This window comes from Coregonus clupeaformis, chromosome 10 (genome assembly GCF_020615455.1).
Source record: "Coregonus clupeaformis isolate EN_2021a chromosome 10, ASM2061545v1, whole genome shotgun sequence".
Classification (NCBI taxonomy): domain Eukaryota; kingdom Metazoa; phylum Chordata; class Actinopteri; order Salmoniformes; family Salmonidae; genus Coregonus; species Coregonus clupeaformis.
The window spans coordinates 32,991,289-33,013,855 of record NC_059201.1 but is presented as its reverse complement, the minus strand read 5'-3'; the positions used below and the strand labels follow the sequence as shown (position 1 = coordinate 33,013,855).

At 43.0% G+C, this 22,567-nt stretch overlaps 1 protein-coding gene across 1 annotated transcript; it reads left to right on the top strand.

Moving 5' to 3' along the window:
- Nucleotides 1-12,346: 12,346 nt before the first annotated feature.
- LOC121575906 (myoD family inhibitor domain-containing protein 2-like) lies at nt 12,347-18,941 on the top strand. The gene is made up of 5 exons (XM_045223223.1): nt 12,347-12,435; nt 12,745-12,843; nt 15,972-16,196; nt 17,668-17,874; nt 18,859-18,941. The coding sequence occupies exons 2-5, from the start codon at nt 12,747-12,749 to the stop codon at nt 18,939-18,941; spliced, it is 612 nt and encodes a 203-aa protein (XP_045079158.1). The 5' UTR covers nt 12,347-12,435; nt 12,745-12,746.
- The last annotated feature ends 3,626 nt before the right edge of the window (nt 18,942-22,567 follow it).

The following is a 22,567-nucleotide window of genomic DNA, read 5'->3' as shown; positions in this document are numbered from 1 at the left end:
ACTGTAAGTGGATCAGTAAAGGAGATAAGAAAAGATGCCCAGGGCACTGAAAGAGTACTATGGTAATCTCAGTGGTAATGTAAAATTACCCTGTGCATAACTCCTACGAATACTACACACTTAAATATACTTTCCCAATGCGACTTACCTAGATCATTCAAAGTCGGTCAGAAAAGGCTTCTTTGATTTCGTGCTTCATCCCATCTCAAGCAAGGGCCAATTCTCCATGGTGATCCGTGAGGGTTTAACACCTTATCCTGTATGGAAACACTTTAATGTTAGTATTGGAAGCAGAATTCACTAGCCACTTTTTTGCACTAAGTAGCATTTCTTCCTCTGTTAGTTTACTGGTTCATTGATGTCCATAAACAAATGTCAAGCCGGCGGCTTAAAATACGATTCTTAGTCATTCTCTTGGAATAGTAATTTGGAGTAATGCAAATCCATTTGCCAGGTTTATTCAGAGTTAAGGCTCCATATACAGTTCTGCAATTATTCAAACACAAACAAACACTAACTATTGCTCCTCATGTTCATGAAATGTGTGGTTTACACCGTTTATTTACCTGTGAACGATTAATATAGGCTATAGAAGTGACAAAACAGGTGAAGGCATCCAGCCCAATGTAACTAACTTATTGATTTAGGTTGAATATGACATCAGTTCTCCCTTTGTCTTTGTTTCAAGGTGACAGGGAGGCTGGTCTCTTCAACAGACCTGTCTATGACATTTATCCTCCATAGACCTCATTGGACAAGATGCACCTCTGACCCTATGTTCTGTTAACTATGACATTGAGACTGCTGAACATTCCTACAACCCTGGCCATTCAACTGTCTCTATGAAACACCTGTCATCATGACCACATATAACCACTGAGAAAGAGAGATTAAGAAAGAAAAGGAGAGAGGAGGAAGAGAGAGAGAGAGAGAGAGAGAGAGAGAGAGAGAGAGAGAGAGAGAGAGAGAGAGTGTGAGAGTGTGAGAGTAATAAAAATGCATGCTTACTGTTGTAAATAATGTGTGAATCAGTAGGTAAACTGTCATTTAGATGTAATGTAAGTTAGCTGAACTTGATCTCAGACTCAGGCCATCACACAATACAGTAAGGAAAGCTCTAATGGGTGCCATGTCAGCCACTGTGACTTTTCTGTAGTCTCAGGTCCAAAACACATTTCACATTGAGTAGTCTACATTTCAATAAAAGCTAAATTGCGCATATTCACCTGCATGATGTATGATTGACGTAGACCAATGATAGATGAAAACCAGCTGTCACAGTGATAACAAGCCAACTGATGGGGAAGATCACAATAATTACGAATGACATACAATCACATAGCTTGGTCTTAGTGAAATACTAATAGTTACAATCATGTTATATGCTAGCATACTTCAAGAGAATATAAATTACAAATGTGTGTGTTTAAAACATGACAAAAGTCCTCCCTCTAAGTTCTCCTCAGGAGTCATATTTAGGCCTACCATTTGAACAAGGCATTATGCGAACCACGTAGGCAAATTCTCTAGCATCTTAATTTTTCAATTAGCATGCCTCTTGTGCTCTAAACATATGCAAAAACAGCAGGGCATAATTTTAAATGCAACTTTAATGGTGAGTCTAATTAGTGTAAATTGGTAGGCTTGTAAACTCTGAGAAATTTGAATACAGCTCGATATCAATCTATCCTTACATGGATGGTGTATCAATACACCGTATATAGATTTTCTATTGTGTTATTGACTGTACGTTTTGTTTATTCCATATGTAACTCTGTGTTTGTTGTTTTTATCGCACTGCTTTGCTTTATCTTGGCCAGGTCGCAGTTGTAAATGAGAACTTGTTCTCAACTGGTTTACCTGGTTAAATAAAGGTGAAATAAAAATTAAAAAATAAACACCCAATCACTACAACGATACAGGCGTCTGTCCTAACTCAGATGCCAGAGAGGAAGGAAACCGCTCAGGGATTTCACCATGAGGCCAATGGTGACTTTAAAACAGTTACAGAGTTTAATGGCTGTGATAGGAGAAAACTGAGGATGGATTAAAAACATTGTAATTACTCCACAATACTAACCTAAATGACAGAGTGAAAAGAAGGAAGCCTATACAGAATAAGAAATATTCCAAAACATGCGTCCTGTTTGCAATAGGGCACTAAAGTAAAACTGCAAAAAATGTGGCAAAGAAACGAACTTATGTCCTGAGTACAAAACGTTATGTTTGGGGCAAATCCAACACAACACATCACTGAGCACCACTCTTCATATTTTCAAGCATGGTCGTGGCTGCATCATGTTATGGGTATGCTTGTCATCGGCAAGGACTAGGGAGCTTTTCTTTGGATAAAAATAAATGGAATAGAGCTAAGCACAGGCAAAATCCTAGAGGAAAACCTGGTTCACTCTTCTTTCCAACAGACACTGGGAGACAAATTCACCTTCAGCAGGGCAACAACCTAAAACACAAGGCCAAATATACACTACAGTTGCTTACCAAGACGACATTGAATGTTCCTCAGTGGCCTACTTTCAGTTTTGACTTAAACTGTCTTGAAAATGGCTGTCTAGCAATGATCAACAACCAATTTGACAGAGCTTGAAGAATTAAAAAATAAATAATTTGCAAATATTGTACAATCCAGGTGTGCAAAGCTCTTAGAGACTTACCAGAAAGACTCACAGCTGTAATCGCTGCCAAAGGTGATTCTAACATGTATTGACTCAGGGGGTTGAGTGAGGGAAAAAAGTATTTGATCCCCTGCTGATTTTGTACGTTTTCCCACTGACAAAGAAATGATCAGTCTATAATTTTAATGGTAGGTTTATTTGAACAGTGAGAGACAGAATAACAAAAAATCCAGAAAAACGCATGTCAAAAATGTTATAAATGTATTTGCATTTTAATGAGGGAAATAAGTATTTGACCCCTCTGTAAAACATGACTTAGTACTTGGTGGCAAAACCCTTGTTGGCAATCACAGAGGTCAGACGTTTCTTGTAGTTGGCCACCAGGTTTGCACACATCTCAGGAGGGATTCTGTTCCACTCCTCTTTGCAGATCTTCTCAAGTCATTAAGGTTTCGAGGCTGATGTTTGGCAACTCGAACCTTCAGCTCCCGCCACAGATTTTCTATGGGATTAAGGTCTGGAGACTGGCTAGGCCACTCCAGGACCTTAATGTGCTTCTTCTTGAGCCACTCCTTTGTTGCCTTGGCCGTGTGTTTTGGGTCATTGTCATGCTGGAATACCCATCCACGACCCATTTGCAATGCCCTGGCTGAGGGAAGGAGGTTCTCACCCAAGATTTGACGGTACATGGCCCTATCCATCGTCCCTTTGATGCGGTGAAGTTGTCCTGTCCCCTTAGCAGAAAAACACCCCCAAAGCATAATGTTTCCACCTCCATGTTTGACGGTGGGGATGGTGTTCTTTGGGTCATAGGCAGCATTCCTCCTCCTCCAAACACGGCGAGTTGAGTTGATGCCAAAGACCTCGATTTTGGTCTCATCTGACCACAACACTTTCACCCAGTTCTCCTCTGAATCATTTGGATGTTCATTGGCAAACTTCAGACGGCCCTGTATATGTGCTTTCTTGAGCAGGGGGACCTTGCGGGCGCTGCAGGATTTCAGTCCTTCACGGCGTAGTGTGTTACCAATTGTTTTCTTGGTGACTATGGTCCCAGCTGCCTTGATATCATTGACAAGATCCTCCCGTGTAGTTCTGGGCTGATTCCTCACCGTTCTCATGATCATTGCAACTCCACAAGGTGAGATCTTGCATGGAGCCCCAGGCCGAGGGAGATTGACAGTTCTTTTGTGTTTCTTCCATTTGCGAATAATCGCACCAACTGTTGTCACCTTCTCACCAAGCTGCTTGGTGATGGTCTTGTAGCCCATTCCAGCCTTGTGTAGGTCTACAATCTTGTCCCTGACATCCTTGGAGAGCTCTTTGGTCTTGGCCATGGTGGAGAGTTTGGAATCTGATTGATTGATTGCTTCTGTGGACAGGTGTCTTTTATACAGGTAACAAGCTGAGATTAGGAGCACTCCCTTTAAAAGTGTGCTCCTAATCTCAGCTCGTTACCTGTATTAAAGACACCTGGGAGCCAGAAATCTTTCTGATTGAGAGGGGGTCAAATACTCATTTCCCTCATTAAAATGCAAATCAATTTCTAACATTTTTGACATGCGTTTTTCTGGATTTTTTGTTGTTGTTATTATGTCTCTCATTGTTCAAATAAACCTACCATTAAAATTTTAGACTGATCATTTCTTTGTCAGTGGGCAAACGTACAAAATCAGCAGGGGATCAAATACTTTTTTCCCTCACTGTATTATTGTTGTATTTTTCTTAATCTTTTTCTTAAATTTTTTACAAATGGTTGAATTTCTCTTACACTTTGACATTACAGAGTATTGTGTGTAGATCATTGAGAAAAAAATTACAATTAAATCCATTGTAATCCCACCTTGTCACACAACAAAATGTGGAAAAGGTCAAGGGGTGTGAACACTTTCTGAAGGCCCTGTATCTTCATTTACTCCCATGTACACAGACTTGCAGGTGCAGCAAAATGCTTGTGTTCCAACTCCAACAGTGCAGTAATACCTAGTAATACAAAACAATACACACACACGTGTATGTATGTGTGTCTTTCGGAGGGGTTGGGTTAAAAGCGGAACTCAAATTTCGTTTGGACTTTGTGTGCAATTGACCAATAACGTAATCTTAACTAAGAGTTTTTGCTAGATAGTTATAGCTTTTCTTATTTTTTTCTGCATCCATCTGTATATTCAAGTCAACTGCCTACCACTGATTACCTTGCTGTAAATCAGTGCGGTTCAATTCCGGTCCTGGAGGGACAAAACACTTCTGTTTTTTTTAATTGCACTCACCTGGTGTCCCAGGTCTGAATTAGTCCCTGATTAGAAGTAGACAGGGCCGATTCCAGGCATAAGCGACAGAAGCGGTCGCTTAGGGCCCCTGGCCACTAGAGGGCTCCCCCCCCAAAAATAAAAAAAATAAAAGGAACTCAGTTGGGGTCTCAACTTACTATTGAGAGTAAGAATAGTAGAAATCTTGTTGTGCATCAGCAGTTTTTCTCTTGCTATGTCAGTCACTGACAGTCACTCAATTAGCCATGTCAGCTAACAATTTTTAGATTGGTAGTTAGTCTAGCCAGCTATCTAAACTTGTAGTAATCATGGCCGAACACCGACCGAGCACACAGGGCACGCGCCCAGGGGCCCCAACCTCCAGGGGGCACCCATTCATTTTGTTAGTCATTCTCACTCAGATATCATATTAACATGGCATAAGTCATTACAAAATGTGCAGAATTGCAGGAAATTAGCTTTAAAACGGCAAAAATGTCTCTCCACACCATGGCAAAATGGGTAGAATTGCAGAAAACTTGCTTTAAAGGTCCAATGCAACCGTTTTTATCTCATTCTCAAATCTGGGTAACAATTAAGTACCTTACTGTGATTGTTTTAATTTTGCTATGATTGTCTGGGAGTGGTCTCAGTTGGGAGGGGAACACTGAAAATTAGCTGCTATTGGCAGAGAGGTTTGGAACTCTCTCTCTTATTGGTCTATTAACAAATTTAATGCATGGTGATGTCACCATGGAAGGCCACAACTCCATCCCACCAAAATAGGCTGAAATTTCAGGCGGCCTTTTCAAACAGCTCTTACACTAAATGGGCATTATCATCATGTTTACAATTTCACAGTATTATTCCAACCTCATAGTGTGGATATATATATACTGAACAAAAATATAAAGGCAACACGTAAAGTGTTGGTCCCATGTTTCATGAGCTGAAATAAAAGATCCCAGAAATGTTCCAAATTTCATTACATTCCTGTTAGCGAGCATTTCTCCTTCGCCAAGATAATCCATCCACCTGACAGGTGTGACATATCAAGAAGTTGATTAAACAGCATGATCATTACACAGGTGCACCTTGTGCTGGGGACAATAAAAGGCCACTATAAAATGTGCAGTTTTGTCACACAACAGAATGCCACAATTGGCATGCTGACTGCAGGAATGTCCACCAGAGCTGATGCCAGAGTATTGAATGTTTATTTCTCTACCATAAGCCACCTCCAACGTTGTTTTAGAGAATTTGGCAGTACGTCCAACCGGCCTCACAACTGCAGACCACGTGTAACCACGCCAGCCCAGAAACTCCACATCCGGCTTCTTCACCTGCGGAATCGTCTGAGAGCAGGCACCCGGACAGCTGATGAAACTGTGGGTTTGCACAACCGAATAATTTCTGCACAAACGCTCAGAAACCGTCTCAGGGAAGCTCATCTGCTTGCTCGTCGTCCTCACCAGGGTCTTGACCTGACTGCAGTTCAGCGTCGTAACTGACTTCAGTGGGCAAATGCTCACCTTCGATGGCCACTGGCATGATGGAGAAGTGTGCTCTTCACGGATGAATCCCGGTTTCAACTGTACCGGGCAGATGGCAGACAGCGTGTATGCCTTCGTGTGGGCGAGCGGTTTGCTGATGTCAACGTTGTGAACACAGTGCCCCATGGTGGCGGTGGGATTATGGTATGGGAAGGCATAAGCTACGGACAACGAACATAATTGCATTTTATCGATGGCAATTTGAATGCACAGAGATACCGTGATGAGATCCTGAGGCCCATTGTCGTGCCATTCATCCACTGCCATCACCTCATGTTTCAGCATGATTATTGAGTAATTGTCTCTGGCCCCCTCCCAGTTAGGGGGAGTGACGAGCTCTACAGCAGAGTCTCAGCACTCAATCGCTGGTTGAAAACTGTTTTCTGCCCCTCCCAAAAGATAGAATTTGTAGATAATTGGCCCTCTTTCTGGGACTCACCCACAAACAGGACCAAGCCTGACCTGCTGAGGAGTGACGGACTCCATCCTAGCTGGAGGGGTGCTCTCATCTTATCTACCAACATAGATAGGGCTCTAACTCCTCTAGCCCCACAGTGAAATAGGGTGCAGGCCAGGCAGCAGGCTGTTAGCCAACCTGCCAGCTTAGTGGAGTCTGCCAATAGCACAGTCAGTGTAGTCAGCTCAGCCATACCCATTGAGACTGTGTCTGTGCCTCGACCTAGGTTGGGCAAAACTAAACATGGCGGTGTTCGCCTTAGCAATCTTATTAGGATAAAGACCTCCTCCATTCCTGCCATTATTGAAAGAGATCGTGATACCTCACATCTCAAAATAGGGTTACTTAATGTTAGATCCCTCACTTCAAAGGCAGTCATAGTCAATGAACTAATCACTGATCATAATCTTGATGTGATTGGCCTGACTGAAACATGGCTTAAGCCTGATGAATTTGCTGTGTTAAATGAGGCCTCACCTCCTGGTTACACTAGTGACCATATTCCCCGTGCATCCCGCAAAGGCGGAGGTGTTGCTAACATTTACGATAGCAAATTTCAATTTACAAAAAAAAAATGGCGTTTTCGTCTTTTGAGCTTCTAGTCATGAAATCTATGCAGCCTACTCAATCACTTTTTATAGCTACTGTTTACAGGCCTCCTGGGCCATATACAGCGTTCCTCTCTGAGTTTCCTGAATTCCTATCAGACCTTGTAGTCATAGCAGATCATATTCTAATTTTTTGTGATTTTTATATTCACATGGAGAAGTCCACAGACCCACTCCAAAAGTCTTTCGGAGCCATCATCGACTCAGTGGGTTTTGTCCAACATGTCTCTGGACCTACTCACTGCCACAGTCATACTCTGGACCTAGTTTTGTCCCATGGAATAAATGTTGTAGATCTTAATGTTTTTCCACAAAATCCTGGACTATCGGACCACCATTTTATTACGTTTGCAATCGCAACAAATAATCTGCTCAGACCCCAACCAAGGAGCATCAAAAGTCGTGCTATAAATTCTCAGACAACACAAAAAATTCCTTGATGCCCTTCCAGACTCCTTCTGCCTACCCAAGGACGTCAGAGGACAAAAATCAGTTAACCACTTAACTGAGGAACTCAATTTAACCTTGCGCAATACCCTAGATGCAGTTGCACCCCTAAAAACGAAAAACATTTGTCATAAGAAACTAGCTCCCTGGTATACAGAAAATACCCGAGCTTTGAAGCAAGCTTCCAGGAAATTGGAACGGAAATGGCGCCACACCAAACTGGAAGTCTTCCGACTAGCTTGGAAAGACAGTACCGTGCAGTACCGAAGAGCCCTCACTGCTGCTCGATCATCCTACTTTTCCAACTTAATCGAGGAAAATAAGAACAATCCAAAATTTCTTTTTGATACTGTTGCAAAGCTAACTAAAAAGCAGCATTCCCCAAGAGAGGATGGCTTTCACTTCAGCAGTAATAAATTCATGAACTTCTTTGAGGAAAAGATCATGACCATTAGAAAGCAAATTACGGACTCCTCTTTGAATCTGCGTATTCCTCCAGGGCTTAGCTGTCCTGGATCTGCACAGCTCTGCGAGGGCCTGGGATCGGGAGAGACACTTAAGTGTTTTAGTACTATATCTCTTGACACAATGATGAAAATAATCATGGCCTCTAAACCTTCAAGCTGCATACTGGATCCTATTCCTACTAAACTGCTGAAGGAGCTGCTTCCTGTGCTTGGCCCTCCTATGTTGAACATAATAAACAGCTCTCTATCCACCGGATGTGTACCAAACTCACTAAAAGTGGCAGTGATAAAGCCTCTCTTGAAAAAGCCAAACCTTGACCCGGAAAATATAAAAAACTATCGGCCTATATCGAATCTTCCATTCCTCTCAAAAATTTTAGAAAAAGCTGTTGCGCAGCAACTCACTGCCTTTCTGAAGACAAACAATGTATACGAAATGCTTCAGTCTGGTTTTAGACCCCATCATAGCACTGAGACTGCACTTGTGAAGGTGGTAAATGACCTTTTAATGGCGTCAGACCGAGGCTCTGCATCTGTCCTCGTGCTACTAGACCTTAGTGCTGCCTTTGACACCATCGATCTCCACATTCTTTTGGAGAGACTGGAAACCCAAATTGGTCTACACGGACAAGTTCTGGCCTGGTTTAGATCTTACCTGTCGGAAAGATATCAGTTTGTCTCTGTGAATGGTCTGTCCTCCGACAAATCAACTGTACATTTCGGTGTTCCTCAAGGTTCCGTTTTAGGACCACTATTGTTTTCACTATATATTTTACCTCTTGGGGATGTTATTCGAAAACATAATGTTAACTTTCACTGCTATGCGGATGACACACAGCTGTACATTTCAATGAAACATGGTGAAGCCCCAAAATTGCCCTCGCTAGAAGCCTGTGTTTCAGACATAAGGAAGTGGATGGCTGAAAACTTTCTACTTTTAAACTCGGACAAAACAGAGATGCTTGTTCTAGGTCCCAAGAAACAAAGAGATCTTCTGTTAAATCTGACAATTCATCTTGATGGTTGTAAAGTCGTCTCAAATAAAACTGTGAAGGACCTCGGCGTTACTCTTGACCCTGATCTCTCTTTTGCGAACATATCAAGACTGTTTCAAGGACAGCTTTTTTCCATCTACGTAACATTGCAAAAATCAGAAATTTTCTGTCCAAAAATGATGCAGAAAAATTAATCCATGCATTTGTTACTTCTAGGTTAGACTACTGCAATGCTCTACTTTCCGGCTACCCGGATAAAGCACTAAATAAACTTCAGTTAGTGCTAAATACGGCTGCTAGAATCCTGACTAGAACCAAGAAATTTGATCATATTACTCCAGTGCTAGCTTCCCTACACTGGCTTCCTGTTAAGGCAAGGGCTGATTTCAAGGTTTTACTGTTAACCTATAAAGCGTTACATGGGCTTGCTCCTACCTATCTTTCCGAGTTGGTCCTGCCGTACATACCAATACGTACGCTACGGTCACAAGACGCAGGCCTCCTAATTGTCCCTAGAATTTCTAAGCAAACAGCGGGAGGCAGGGCTTTCTCCTATAGATCTCCATTTTTATGGAACAGTCTGCCTACCCATGTGAGAGACGCAGACTCGGTCTCAACCTTTAAGTCTTTACTGAAGACTTATCTCTTCAGTAGGTCATATGATTGAGTGTAGTCTGGCCCAGGAGTGTGAAGGTGAACGGAAGGCTCTGGAGCAACGAACAGCCCTTGCTGTCTCTGCCGGGCCGGTTCCCTCTCTCCACTGGGGTTCTCTGCCTCTAACCCTGTTACAGGGGCTGAGTCACTGGCTTGCTGGTGCTCTTTCATGCCGTCCCTAGGAGGGGTGCGTCACTTGAGTGGGTTGAGTTACTGACGTGATCTTCCTGTCTGGGTTGGCGCCCCCTTGGTTTGTGCTGTGGTGGAGACCTCTGTGGGCTATACTCGGCCTTGTCTCAGGATTGTAAGTTGGTGGTTGAGGATATCCCTCTAGTGGTGCGGGGGGCTGTGCTTTGGCAGAGTGGGTGGGGTTATATCCTTCCTGTTTGGCCCTGTCCGGGGTTTCTTCGGATGGGGCCACAGTGTCTCCGGACCGCTCCTGTCTCAGCCTCCAGTATTTATGCTGCAGTAGTTTATGTGTCGGGGGGGCTGGGGTTAGTTGGTTATACCTGGAGTACTTCTCCTGTCTTATCCAGTGTCCTGTGTGAATTTAAGTATGCTCTCTCTAATTCTCTCGTTCTCTCTTCTCTCTGAGAACCTGAGCCCTAGGACCATACGTCAGGACTACCGGGCATGCTGACACCTTGCTGTCCCCAGTCCGCCTGGCCTTGCTGCTATTCCAGTTTCAACTGTTCTGCCTGCGGTTACGAAACCCCTACCTGTCCCAGACCTGCTGTTTTCAACTCTTAATGATCGGCTATGAAAAGCCAACTGAGAGACCTGAGCCCTAGGACCATACGTCGGGACTACCGGCCGTGGTGACTCCTTGCTGTCCCCAGTCCGCCTGGCCTTGCTGCTATTCCAGTTTCAACTGTTCTGCCTGCGGTTATGGAACCCCTACCTGTCCCAGACCTGCTGTTTTCAACTCTTAATGATCGGCTATGAAAAGCCAACTGAGATTTATTCCTGATTATTATTTGACCATGCTTGTCACTTATGAACATTTTTGAACATCTTGGTATGGTTCTGTTATAATCTCCACCCGGCACAGCCAGAAGAGGACTGGCCACCCCTCATAGCCTGGTTCCTCTCTAGGTTTCTTCCTAGGTTTTGGCCTTTCTAGGGAGTTTTTCCTAGCCACCGTGCTTCTACACCTGCATTACTAGCTGTTTGGGGTTTTAGGCTGGGTTTCTGTACAGCACTTCGAGATATTAGCTGATGTACGAAGGGCTATATAAAATAAAATTGATTGATTGATTGATTGATTATGCATGGCCCCATGTCGCAAGGATCTGTACACAATTCCTGGAAGCTGAAAATGTCCAAGTTCTTCCATGGTCTGCATACTCACCAGACATGTCACCCATTGAGCATGTTTGGGATGCTCTTCATCGACGTATACGACAGCGTTCTAGACAATATTCAGCAACTTTTCACAGCCATTGAAGAGGAGTGGGACAACATTCCATAGGCCACAGTCAACAGCCTGATCAACTCTATGTGAAAGAGATGTGTCGCGCTGCATGAGGCAAATGGTGGTCACACCAGATACTGACTGGTTTTCTGATCCATGCTCCTACCTTTTTTAAGGTTTCTGTGACAATAGGATGCATGTATGTATTCCCAGTCATGTGAAATCCATAGATTAGGGCCTAATAGGGCTCAATTGACTCATTTCCTTATATGAACTGTAACTCAGTAAAATCTTTGAAATTGTTGCACGTTGCATTGATGTTTTTGTTCAGTGTAGAAAACACTGGACCTTTAAAATGGCCACATTGTCTCTATATCCCATGGCAAAATGTGTAGAATTGCAGGAAATGAATTTTCTCTCCACCATCAAGAGGACAAGAGGAGGCCCACTCAAGGTGGTGCCCCCCCGCAACCAAATCTCGCTTAGGGCCCCCAAAAGGCTAGAGCTGGCCCTAGAAGTAGAGGATGAAAAACATAAGTGTTTTGGCCTTTCAGGACCGGAATTCAACAGCCCTGCTGTAAATGAAACACCTGACTTGGTCTGAAATAAGACTGTTGTCCTTCCTGCCATCTCCTGGGGCCATGAGACACGTTACTTTCTCACACACTGATAGGCTACTCACAGTATTGTCTCTGAGTCTGGTTTCAGAAGGTATTTATTCAATTAGCTGTATATTCGTTCAATAGTAAAATTGTCATACTCACAAAATAAATAAAACATTTCCATACGCAGAGAGGTTGCTATAAGCCTTTCGCAAACGTCATCATAATGATAGGGTGGGTCTGGGTCATGCCAAATGGAACTTGCGCGAGGGATTGCACGAGTGCATGATGGGCGTATGATGATCCCGGAGAATTCGGTCCACAATGAGCCTTCCATCCGCTGACAGTTTCCACAGGTACAGTACGCTGCATTTCTATTCATTCACACAATGAATTGGTTTGATGCAGGAAACTATTGATTGACATTTGATGCTTGATTGCCTTCCTATTCTACCTCTTATCTCGAGGATGAGCAGAGGGGTTGTGATCTTAGAGACAGACAGTGCATTAACAGTTTATTTAACTTGTATAAATGTTTGCATTATGCCTTTGAACTCTTGATTGTTTCAATGCATGAATGTGTATCCAAAACTGTAATTTGATGTTTTTGACAGATGATCAATCAATTCTGTGTTATTAATACATCCTATATTTGATTTATGCAGCAATGGATCAGATGGCAGACCAGAAAACCAGAACAGATGAAGAATGTGGAAAAGAAATGGAAAGGAAAGGTGGAAAGAAATGCTCTTTGGTAAGAGATGGTAAGTTTTCTAAAAGAAATTAACTTTACCTTATTGAAAAAAAAAACTAAAAGCAATGTTCTCAATGTCAAATATCAGATATTTTTGATTATTTACATACATAACTATTATGGCAGAGTTGATACAATACAGCCAAGTGAACACACTACTCAACCTGGTCTCAGAGCATTTTGTATTATTCTGTATGTAAATCCGAAACACTCCATTTAGTATGATATGTTACGAATTACAATTCATACAATATGTTACGAATTTGCCAAACGTATATGATATGTTATGAATTCTAGCTAGGTGGCTAACGTTAGCTAGGCTAGGGGTTAAGTTTAGGGTTAAGTTTAGGAGTTAGGTTAAAGGGTTAAGGTTAGGGTTGGGGAAGGGGAAGGGTTAGCTAAAATGGTTAAAGTTAGGGTTAGGGGAAGGGTTAGCTAACATACTAAGTAGTTGCAAAGTAGCTAAAAAGTAATAAGTAGTTGAAAAGTTGCTAATTAGCTAAAATGCTAAAGTTGTCCATAATGAGTTTCGAACTCGCAACCTTTGAGTTGCTAGATGTTCGCATTATACACCTACCCATCCACCCGACTAACCACCTTACTTTCATTTTTGCCTTAAGTAATCATCTGTTTTATCTAACCATACCAAACGTAAGATATACTCATTTGAGTGTCCCGAATTTACCTTTACTATCTTCCATCTAGTCTATGAGACCAGGCTGCACTACTACATACACTATATATATAAAAGCATGTGGACACCCTTTCAAATTAGTGAATTCGGCTATTTCAGCCACACCCGTTGATGACAGGTGTATAAAATCGAGCACACAGCCATGCAATCTCCATAGACAAACATTGGAAGTAGAATGGTCTTACTGAAGAGCTCAGTGACTTTCAACATGGCACCGTCATAGGATGCCACCTTTCTAACAAGTCAGTTCGTAAAATGTCTGCTCTCCTAGAGCTTCCCTGGTCAACTGTAAGTGCTGTTATTGTGAAGTGGAAATGTCTAGAAGCAACAACGGCTTAGCCATGAAGTGGTAGGTCACACAAGCTCACAGAATTGGACCGCAGTCTGCTCAAGCGCGTTGCGTGTGAAAATCGTCTGTCCTCGGTTGCAACATTCACTACCGAGTTCCAAGCAACGTCAGCACAATAATTGTTCGTCAGAGGACTTCATGAAATGGGTTTCCATGGCCGAGCAGCTTCACACAAGCCTAAGATCACCATGCGCAATGCCAAGCATTGGCTGAAATGGTGTAAAGCTTGCCGCCATTGGACTCTGGAGCAGTGGAAACACGTTCTCTGGAGTGATGAATCACGCTTCACTATCTGGCAGTCCGACGGACGAATCTGGGTTTGGCGGATGCTAGAAGAACGCTATCTGCCCCAATGCATAGTGCCAACTGTAAAGTTTGGTGGAGGAGGAATAATGGTCTGGGGCTGTTTTTCATGGTTAGGGCTAGGCCCCTTAGTTCCAGTGAAGGGAAATCTTAATGCTACATCATACATTGACATTCTAGACGATTCTGTGCTTCCAACTTTGTGGCAAAAGTTTGGGGAAGACGCTTTCCTGTTTCAGCATAACAATGCCCCCATGCACAAAGCGAGGTCCATACAGAATTGGTTTGTCGAGATCGGTGTGGAAGAACTTGACTGGCCTGCAAAGAGCCCTGACCTCAACCCTATCGAACATCTTTGGGATGAATTGGAACGCCGACTGCGAGCCAAGCCTAATCGCCCAACATCAGCACCCGACCTCACTAATGCTCTTGTGGCTGAATGGAAGCAAGTCCCCGCAGCAATGTTCCAACATCTAGCGGAAAGCCTTCCCAGAAGAGTGGAGGCTGTTAAGGGGGGACCAACTCCATATTAATGCCCATGATTTTGGAATGAGATGTTCGACAAGCATTTGTCCACATACTTTTGGAGATGTAGTGTAGCTAGTGCCATCCAAACTTGAAAAACTTGAAAAAAGCTTTGTGATTCCTAGTGAGTGAAAGAGGCATTGTAGAAAGTGTAGCATGGAGGTAACAGTTAAAACATGTATATCATGCCTGCAGGCCTTATTTCTCTATTAGCTAATGGGCACAGACCAGCTGCAGTAGTTACCTCATTTATTAGCTTACCCAGGGGCGTCTCAATGATTTCCAGCACTGGTACGCGGCAGAATTCATTGATTCTATAACTCCATGCATATTTCTACTGTATCTCCTTTTGACTATTTAGTGTATTCCTGTTTGGAAAATGTGTCCAACATGTTAATAAATCATAGGACATTAAATGTTAAATAAAAGGGAGACAAAATGCATGGTAAATAAGTAATTTAGAATAGGTGGTAGAAAAATAAACAGGGTAGAGCAGCCAAAGCAATCATTCATTAATAAGCATTGAAATTGGTCTGTGAAAAGCAGATTAATCAACTATTATGTTCCCTGTAAAACTGGAGATACAATTGATGGAGGGCATCAGAATCAAAGTGAAATATATCAATACTGGGATATACAACACTGCTGCTTAGCTCTCAGAATAAATAAGTTGTGCACATTGAACAAGTTACAAATAAACACTTCCTACCACTTCTGGAAAATATAGACATACAGAAAAAAAAAATTCAAAGCAATGTTAGAACTAATAGTGTTCAACCCCAACCCCATAATTAAATAATGAAGGTGATCCTAGTTTGCACACTACAAGGTACTGAAATTATACTGAATTACCTAGACTACCGCACATCTCTATCACAAGATAGAGTGGCACCAAACTGTAGAGTGTCACCTGCTAAAGCCCCTAACAGCTGGAGGTGCATCACTGTGTAGATTTATGCTGTGGAAACTAGGCTGCAATAGAGGATAGCTTAAAACCAAGCCCAGATGTTATTCTGTGCTGGGGAATGGACAGTTGTCAAGTTCAAGGGAGGTTATTCAATCTAAACTCTTTATAACAGTTTTCAATCAATAATTTCCCCCACTGGATAGCTACATTGCTTTTCAGCGTATTCTGCTTCCCGGTTAAGTATTTTGTGAATGACAGTTTATTTTTATGGAAACGGACAGGGGCGCAACTTTCACTGGGGACGGGGTGGCATGTCCCCCCCTCCACACACACATTCTGAAATGATTTCCTGTTTGATAGGGGAGGTTCTGAGCGAGGCCCCAGTCAGTGTCCGGAAGCTGAGCGTCATTCCAGAGAACGAGACAGATCCAGGGAAGGCCGACACAGACCAGGCCTCCCATGATCCTCAGCGGCCCAGGGAGAAGGACAGCTCCACTTCCTCTCTGTTCACTGTGAACAAGTACCGCAGGAACTCCTCCTCATCAGACTCTCTCTCCACCTCCTCTAATCAGACCGACACAGGAGGTAAGTCACACAAGCTGCATTCACACCAGCCTCATGATTGAACTATTATAATGTTCTAATACACTCCACAGTCCAAGTGACAAAGACAAAGTTCCCTAACACTGGTCTCTGTTTCATGGCAATTGTCTTCTATAAACAGGTAGTCAGGACATTAGCAATAGGATGTGCAGTAGCTCAAGTCAAAGCTGTATACTCAATTCACATCCTCTATGGTCAAGCCACAGACCTACTGGTTGATGTTTGTAAACCACTACTTAGTAAGAATGTAAAATGCGACCTATTACTAGCTTCATATTTTACTCTGCTGTAAGCATGTTTAAATGCATTTTTATTATAAGTTATTAAAATGTGTGAATAATTCAGATACAGAAACGACAGTAGAAGAAAATCCTATAATGTAAAAACTGGTCACAGCAGTGGAAACACTTTCACTTAATGCAACACAATTGATTGCATATGTACTTGAATTATTAAAAACATGGATCAGTAAAATTGCAATGCACTGATTAGATACATATTTATTAAGCAATTGATTCAAAATTATGTTTCACTACATAGTTGTAGAGATGTTGGTGTATGGGATAGATTATGAAAGTTAGCCTTTTATTTGTTTGTTTACTGAGTGTATTTGGACACTTATCCAAAAAGCCTGGCATAAGTTGCATAGCTAGTTATACTGCACTTGTGTGTTGCAAAGCTCTTTATATTATAGCATTATCTCCATATTCTAACTGATTAACAGTTATAAAGACCAACTCCCAACATATTTCTCAGCAACAACCCACATTATTGCTGTCTCTTCATGGTCATCATTTTAGCCCAGTGACCTCATGTTTAATGGCACCCAGGGGGGCAAACATTTTTGCCAAGGGTGCTGGGAAGACCCACAGCACATTGTTTCAGAGTAGCCACGGTGCAACTTTAGAATATTCCTAGTGAAAGACCCATAGAGGCTGACGGTAATTGATTATGTCTCCAAACAGCTTCCTCAGTTGTCTCCCTGTAAGGGAGTGAGAGGTGATTTGCTAAATTATGCATGTATAAAGGAATGCCCAGGGAGAGCGTGGAAGCTTTTAAAATGTTCTAAACAATAAGTGAGGACAGACAGCATGCAGGTCTTTTAGGAGCACAGATAATCTATGTCCTGAAGACAAATCCCAAGGTATAGTGGCTGGCCGTTGGAAGCATTTATTACAGTGCAGACTTTTAAATGGGTCACAGTTATGGATTGTCCAGGCTGCCATTTTTGTTTTAGGAGATAACATTTTCCTGTCACATTTTTTGGAATATAATGTCCTTAAATAGACATGTTCATTCATTCATAGTATGTCCTAATTTCACTTATTAATTAAATAAAAAAAGTAACAACTTATAAAGTAAGAGGGTTCAGCATTATCTATGTATAGTTTAATGTTGTACTAGAATCTGATCATTCCTAATGTTCTCCCATGTTTTTCCCTCTGCCTCTCAGCTGACTGTGCAGGGATTGTCCTGGACTGCCTCTTCTGTAGGTTCTACAATCTGTTCCTCATGTTGCCAGCCTCATGTGACGAAGCCACCTATTGCTGCTGCCCTTCCTACAGACAGTACTCCTCCTCAGTGGAGGCCATACCTAGCAACGACTGCAACTGTAACTTGGACTTTGACTGTGGCCTGTTTGACACCTGTCAAGAGACAGGTGAGTTTCTGGAGCTGGCTATGGAGCTTTCTGAGATATGTTACCGCTAGGTATCACTAACGTTATGGGCTGAAGAACAAGGAGGCTACGCTAGGGCTAACCTGCAGTAATGGCACAACATATGTTCAACAAATAGGCCTAAGAATATACTGCTAACATGGGGACCTGGACTGATGTTGATCAGGGAATTTACAAGGCTTTAACAATCAGCCACACCCTGCAGAATGGCTGACTTCAACCTCTATGAACAAAATAAATAATCATTTTCATCATGGGCTTGCATTCACTGAAGGATGGTAGAGGGGTCAAACCATGACCTTTACTAGTTACCTTGTATCAGCACGTATAGATGTTATGTCATGTGCCTGACTCGGACATTGACCTAGCTTGTTGCATGTGAAGTATTGTATGTGTTAGCAAAGCTAAGATGTGCTGAGGTCCTAACTGCTGAGAACAGTGAGGTACACAGTGGGCAATGCCTGCTCTGAGAGTTGTGGATTCCACCACTGAAGTGTTGTACACCAACATACACTTCAGCTTCTGCATGTCACTTCCTTTTCCTTTTTTTCTGAAATACAAAACAAATCTTAAAGCCTTCCATGTTCACAGGTCTATTTCAATTTAGTGTCATTGTTACCACAGAAGCAGTTGGAGATGGCATGTCTAGGACACTCGTCCGTGTAGTTCCCATCGACCTCTGTTCTCTGTTCGTGAAGATGGTTCTCTCAAGTGGCGGCTGACTGTTTGGATCGCTTCAATCTGAAATGGGTCCTTGTCAAATAATAGGAAATGGACACTGGAGTATTGGTGGGTACGTCACTCTCTCTGGGTAGAGTACCCAGCGAAAGCAGCATGAAGTAATGCATCATCTGTTTCTCTGGGAGGTCAGGCAGAGAGGGCCCGTGTACAGTGACTCTTCACCACCATGCACACAGAGGGTTATTATATTTCTCTACTCGCTAAACATTTATTTTCTGTTATCAGATGTGAGGACCAACAGAATAATCCTGCTGTTCAAACAAGAAGAAAGTCACACCCATGTTGTCGTAGACACTGAGCTCATGTAATGCTGTTGTATTGTTTGCTGAGAGTTACCAAGTTATACTAGTTTATGTGAAAATGCATATGGATAGTATTTGTGAAAACACGTAAGCTTTCGATTGTGAAAGTTAGGCTAAACTATTATACGAAAACTGGATCTTGACGTTTTAAGAAGACTTAACCACAGTATGCTAAATTAAATTGGTGACACTCCTCCCTAGACCGCAGTACAGTAGAACAAACAGTAATACTGTATGTAGACACCTAATGACCATGGATAGTAAGCATGCTGTGCAAAATGGTATGTTTCTGGTCATGTGGACAGGGAACGCTGCTTGTGACCAATTAGCTTATTACCTGACTACTCTAGCTGATGCGGCACCATAGAATCTATTGAAGGTCCTTTGTGGGTTTTCAAACATAAAGTGTGTCTGCATAAACAGAGGCCTGGCTTAAACTGAAAACATCTGCCCGTCTTAAACTCGCTGGAACTCTTTCAAATTACCTGATAGCTTGGGGAGTAGCATGGGTTTCAGGATCTCTAATGCTTTTTAATCACATCCAAATGGCCTGTCCTATAGAGCCCGGTTCACAGGATGTCCCAGCTAGATGTCCCAGCTCAGTCCAGCAGGAGAGGAGGTCAAGAGGCTGTCATTGCTTTGTTCTGTACCACGTGCATGCGGTCAAATGGCTGCTTACAGAATAGTGTTGACCCGTTATCTTGCACATCTCACCACTGTTCACAGCTGAACTCAAAATATGTGTGCAAAGAGTGTAATCTTTTAACATCTGCTTTGTTATTATGGTTATATAATGATGTGCTGAGATAATTCTCCATGATTGTGTTTAGTGATGCTAGACTTGCATTAACTAAAGTTGATCTTATTATATGCTGTGTTAGCTGGCATGTTGACATGCATCTCTACTCTCTAATCGGATGTGAGTTTTTCTTTGGAGTTTGAGGCACCAATCGCTTTATTAGCGTGATGCAGGCTCTTCCTCCAGAGCACACAGCCCTAATGCAACCTCCCCTCAGACCCTCTCACACAGCCCTAATGCAACCTCCCCTCAGACCCTCTCACACAGCCCTAATACAACCTCCCCTCAGACCCTCTCACACAGCCCTAATACAACCTCCCCTCAGACCCTCTCACACAGCCCTAATACAACCTCCCCTCAGACCCTCTCACACAGCCCTAATACAACCTCCCCTCAGACCCTCTCACACAGCCCTAATACAACCTCCCCTCAGACCCTCTCACACAGCCCTAATACAACCTCCCCTCAGACCCTCTCACACAGCCCTAATACAACCTCCCCTCAGACCCTCTCACACAGCCCTAATACAACCTCCCCTCAGATCCTCTCACACAGCCCTAATACAACCTCCCCCTCAGACCCTCTCACACAGCCCTAATACAACCTCCCCTCAGACCCTCTCACACAGCCCTAATGCAACCTCCCCTCAGACCCTCTCACACAGCCCTAATGCAACCTCCCCTCAGACCCTCTCACACAGCCCTAATGCAACCTCCCCTCAGACCCTCTCACACAGCCCTAATACAACCTCCCCTCAGACCCTCTCACACAGCCCTAATACAACCCAGAGTGGCCTACTGAGGAACAGCAACATTAAATATTAACATCATGTGTTTAGTCGGTTTTTATTTCAAACAGCAGGTTTGTCAGCATCTTATGTACTGTTCCTCAAGATTCAGTCTGTGTGGAGATGTGTTCCCTGGAGATGTGTTCCTTCCAATGGCTTTATGTAGCACGGTGCCTTTGGAATAATTTAGGCATGTTTTTCTTATGTTCTTTCTGTGTTCATATTGACAACATTTTCACTGTAATTATTTTAAACAAATGGAGCATTATAAGTGAATTTAGGTAATGCTTACTGTATCTTGAAGTGCAAAATGTAGCCGTCGGAGAAGTGAAGAATGTTTGGGTGTGTTAGGTGGGTATGCGTCATTGCTGACACAAATGTTGATGCATGTGTTTCTCATAAGGCCCTGTAATTCCTCTGTCAAATCTTTCTTTATTTTTATATCCCAAATTACACTCATATTGAAGAATGCATACTCCTTATTTTCCATAACTGCTGTGCTTCAAGGAAAAGTCATTGTACATGAGCACAGAATGATTATAGGAACATGTAAAAACATCTCATTTTTGGGATTGTACTTTTGCTATTGTCCCAGTTTAGTTTACATGTCTGATTTCACTATTACTCCTTTAAATGAACTTGACCTTACTCTTTGAGGAATGGCATGTGAGTTCTATGTGCATCCTACCCAATTAGGCCAGAGGCACTGGAGCAGTAGAAACTAGCACTCCCACAGCATCCTCCAGGATTTGAGCCTGACACTACTGCCTTTCTTGAATCTATATTTGGGCCATATGTGTGGATCTGTGTCACTCAAGAGCACAGGCCCAATCTACAGTCGAGAAGGTAGAGTGAGCTCTGGGCCTGTGGGTGCCAAGGCACAAAGGGAGCTCCCTCCCAGCAGCAACAGTTGTACCAACCAGGCCCTGGGCAGGCTTTTATGATACCTTTCGATCAGCAGCTGATTCCCATTTGAAATGACAGGTGATTTGACTCAGCCTCCAATTAATGGCCTCATTTTAACAATTAAGAGCAGGAGGAAGGGAAAACTCATGTACTGACTACTGAATGAAGGCTGGAGGCGTAGTGATGATCGCCTGATAGTGGAAGAACACTGCTGTCTCATCATCATCACAGTCTCCCTCACCGAACGTAACTGATGCCCATGGTATCCTCCCAGGTTGGGTGGCCCGAAAACTCCACCAGGTGTTGTCCCATACTATAGGTGGGGCCCAGACCTCTGTGAGGGGTGGGTAAGGGGAATGGAGGAGGGGTAGGGAGGGAAGTTGAGTTGAGTTTAGTCTAGGGTGGGGTGGGGGGGGGGCAAACATGGCAGGGGATGATGGACTGCATCAAGCTTGCCGTGGCCCCCCTCCCCTCCCCTCCCCTCCTGCCTCCACCCCCCACAGCGTAGATGAAATTAAAGAGCTGTGTAGCAGAAGAAGGAGGGGGGAGGAGGGGGTGATTTAGAGTGTGGCGCAGGGGGATGGGGACCCGGCGCATTGGAGTTAATTACTGAATAATGAGGAACAATTTATTGTGTTCTTGTTAGAGACATCAAAACGCTGGACGCTGCCTACAGAAAAAGAGCATGCCTCTCTCTTTATACGTCCCACTAAATGCAGTATTTAACTTGGAGTCATTAAAAAGTCACTGCCTTGCCTCGTTCCAGTCAGCAGGGGAGAGCAGCTTCCCAGGGCTTATGAAGGAACAGCTAACACTGTCCTAACACCAGTACCTCCTAAGTGCCTGTCCTCTGCAGAATGTATTCAAATAAATAATGAGAATTGCATTAGCTGCAGATCGATCTCTCCCGTATCTTCCAGGCTTCTACTGATGAGCATGGCATAACTCCTCCTATTCACCTTTCAACCCCTGTAAATCTACACAGGCCAACTGTAAAAGGGCTTGTCATTCCCCTCAGGGAATGTGCCTCTTGTCATGTTCATGACTGTTACGGAATCCAGATGCCTGTGGTTTTAAGTTGAAACATGTCATGGAGCAGTTTTAGACATACTGTCATCCAGTTCTGAAGAAAAAATGAAT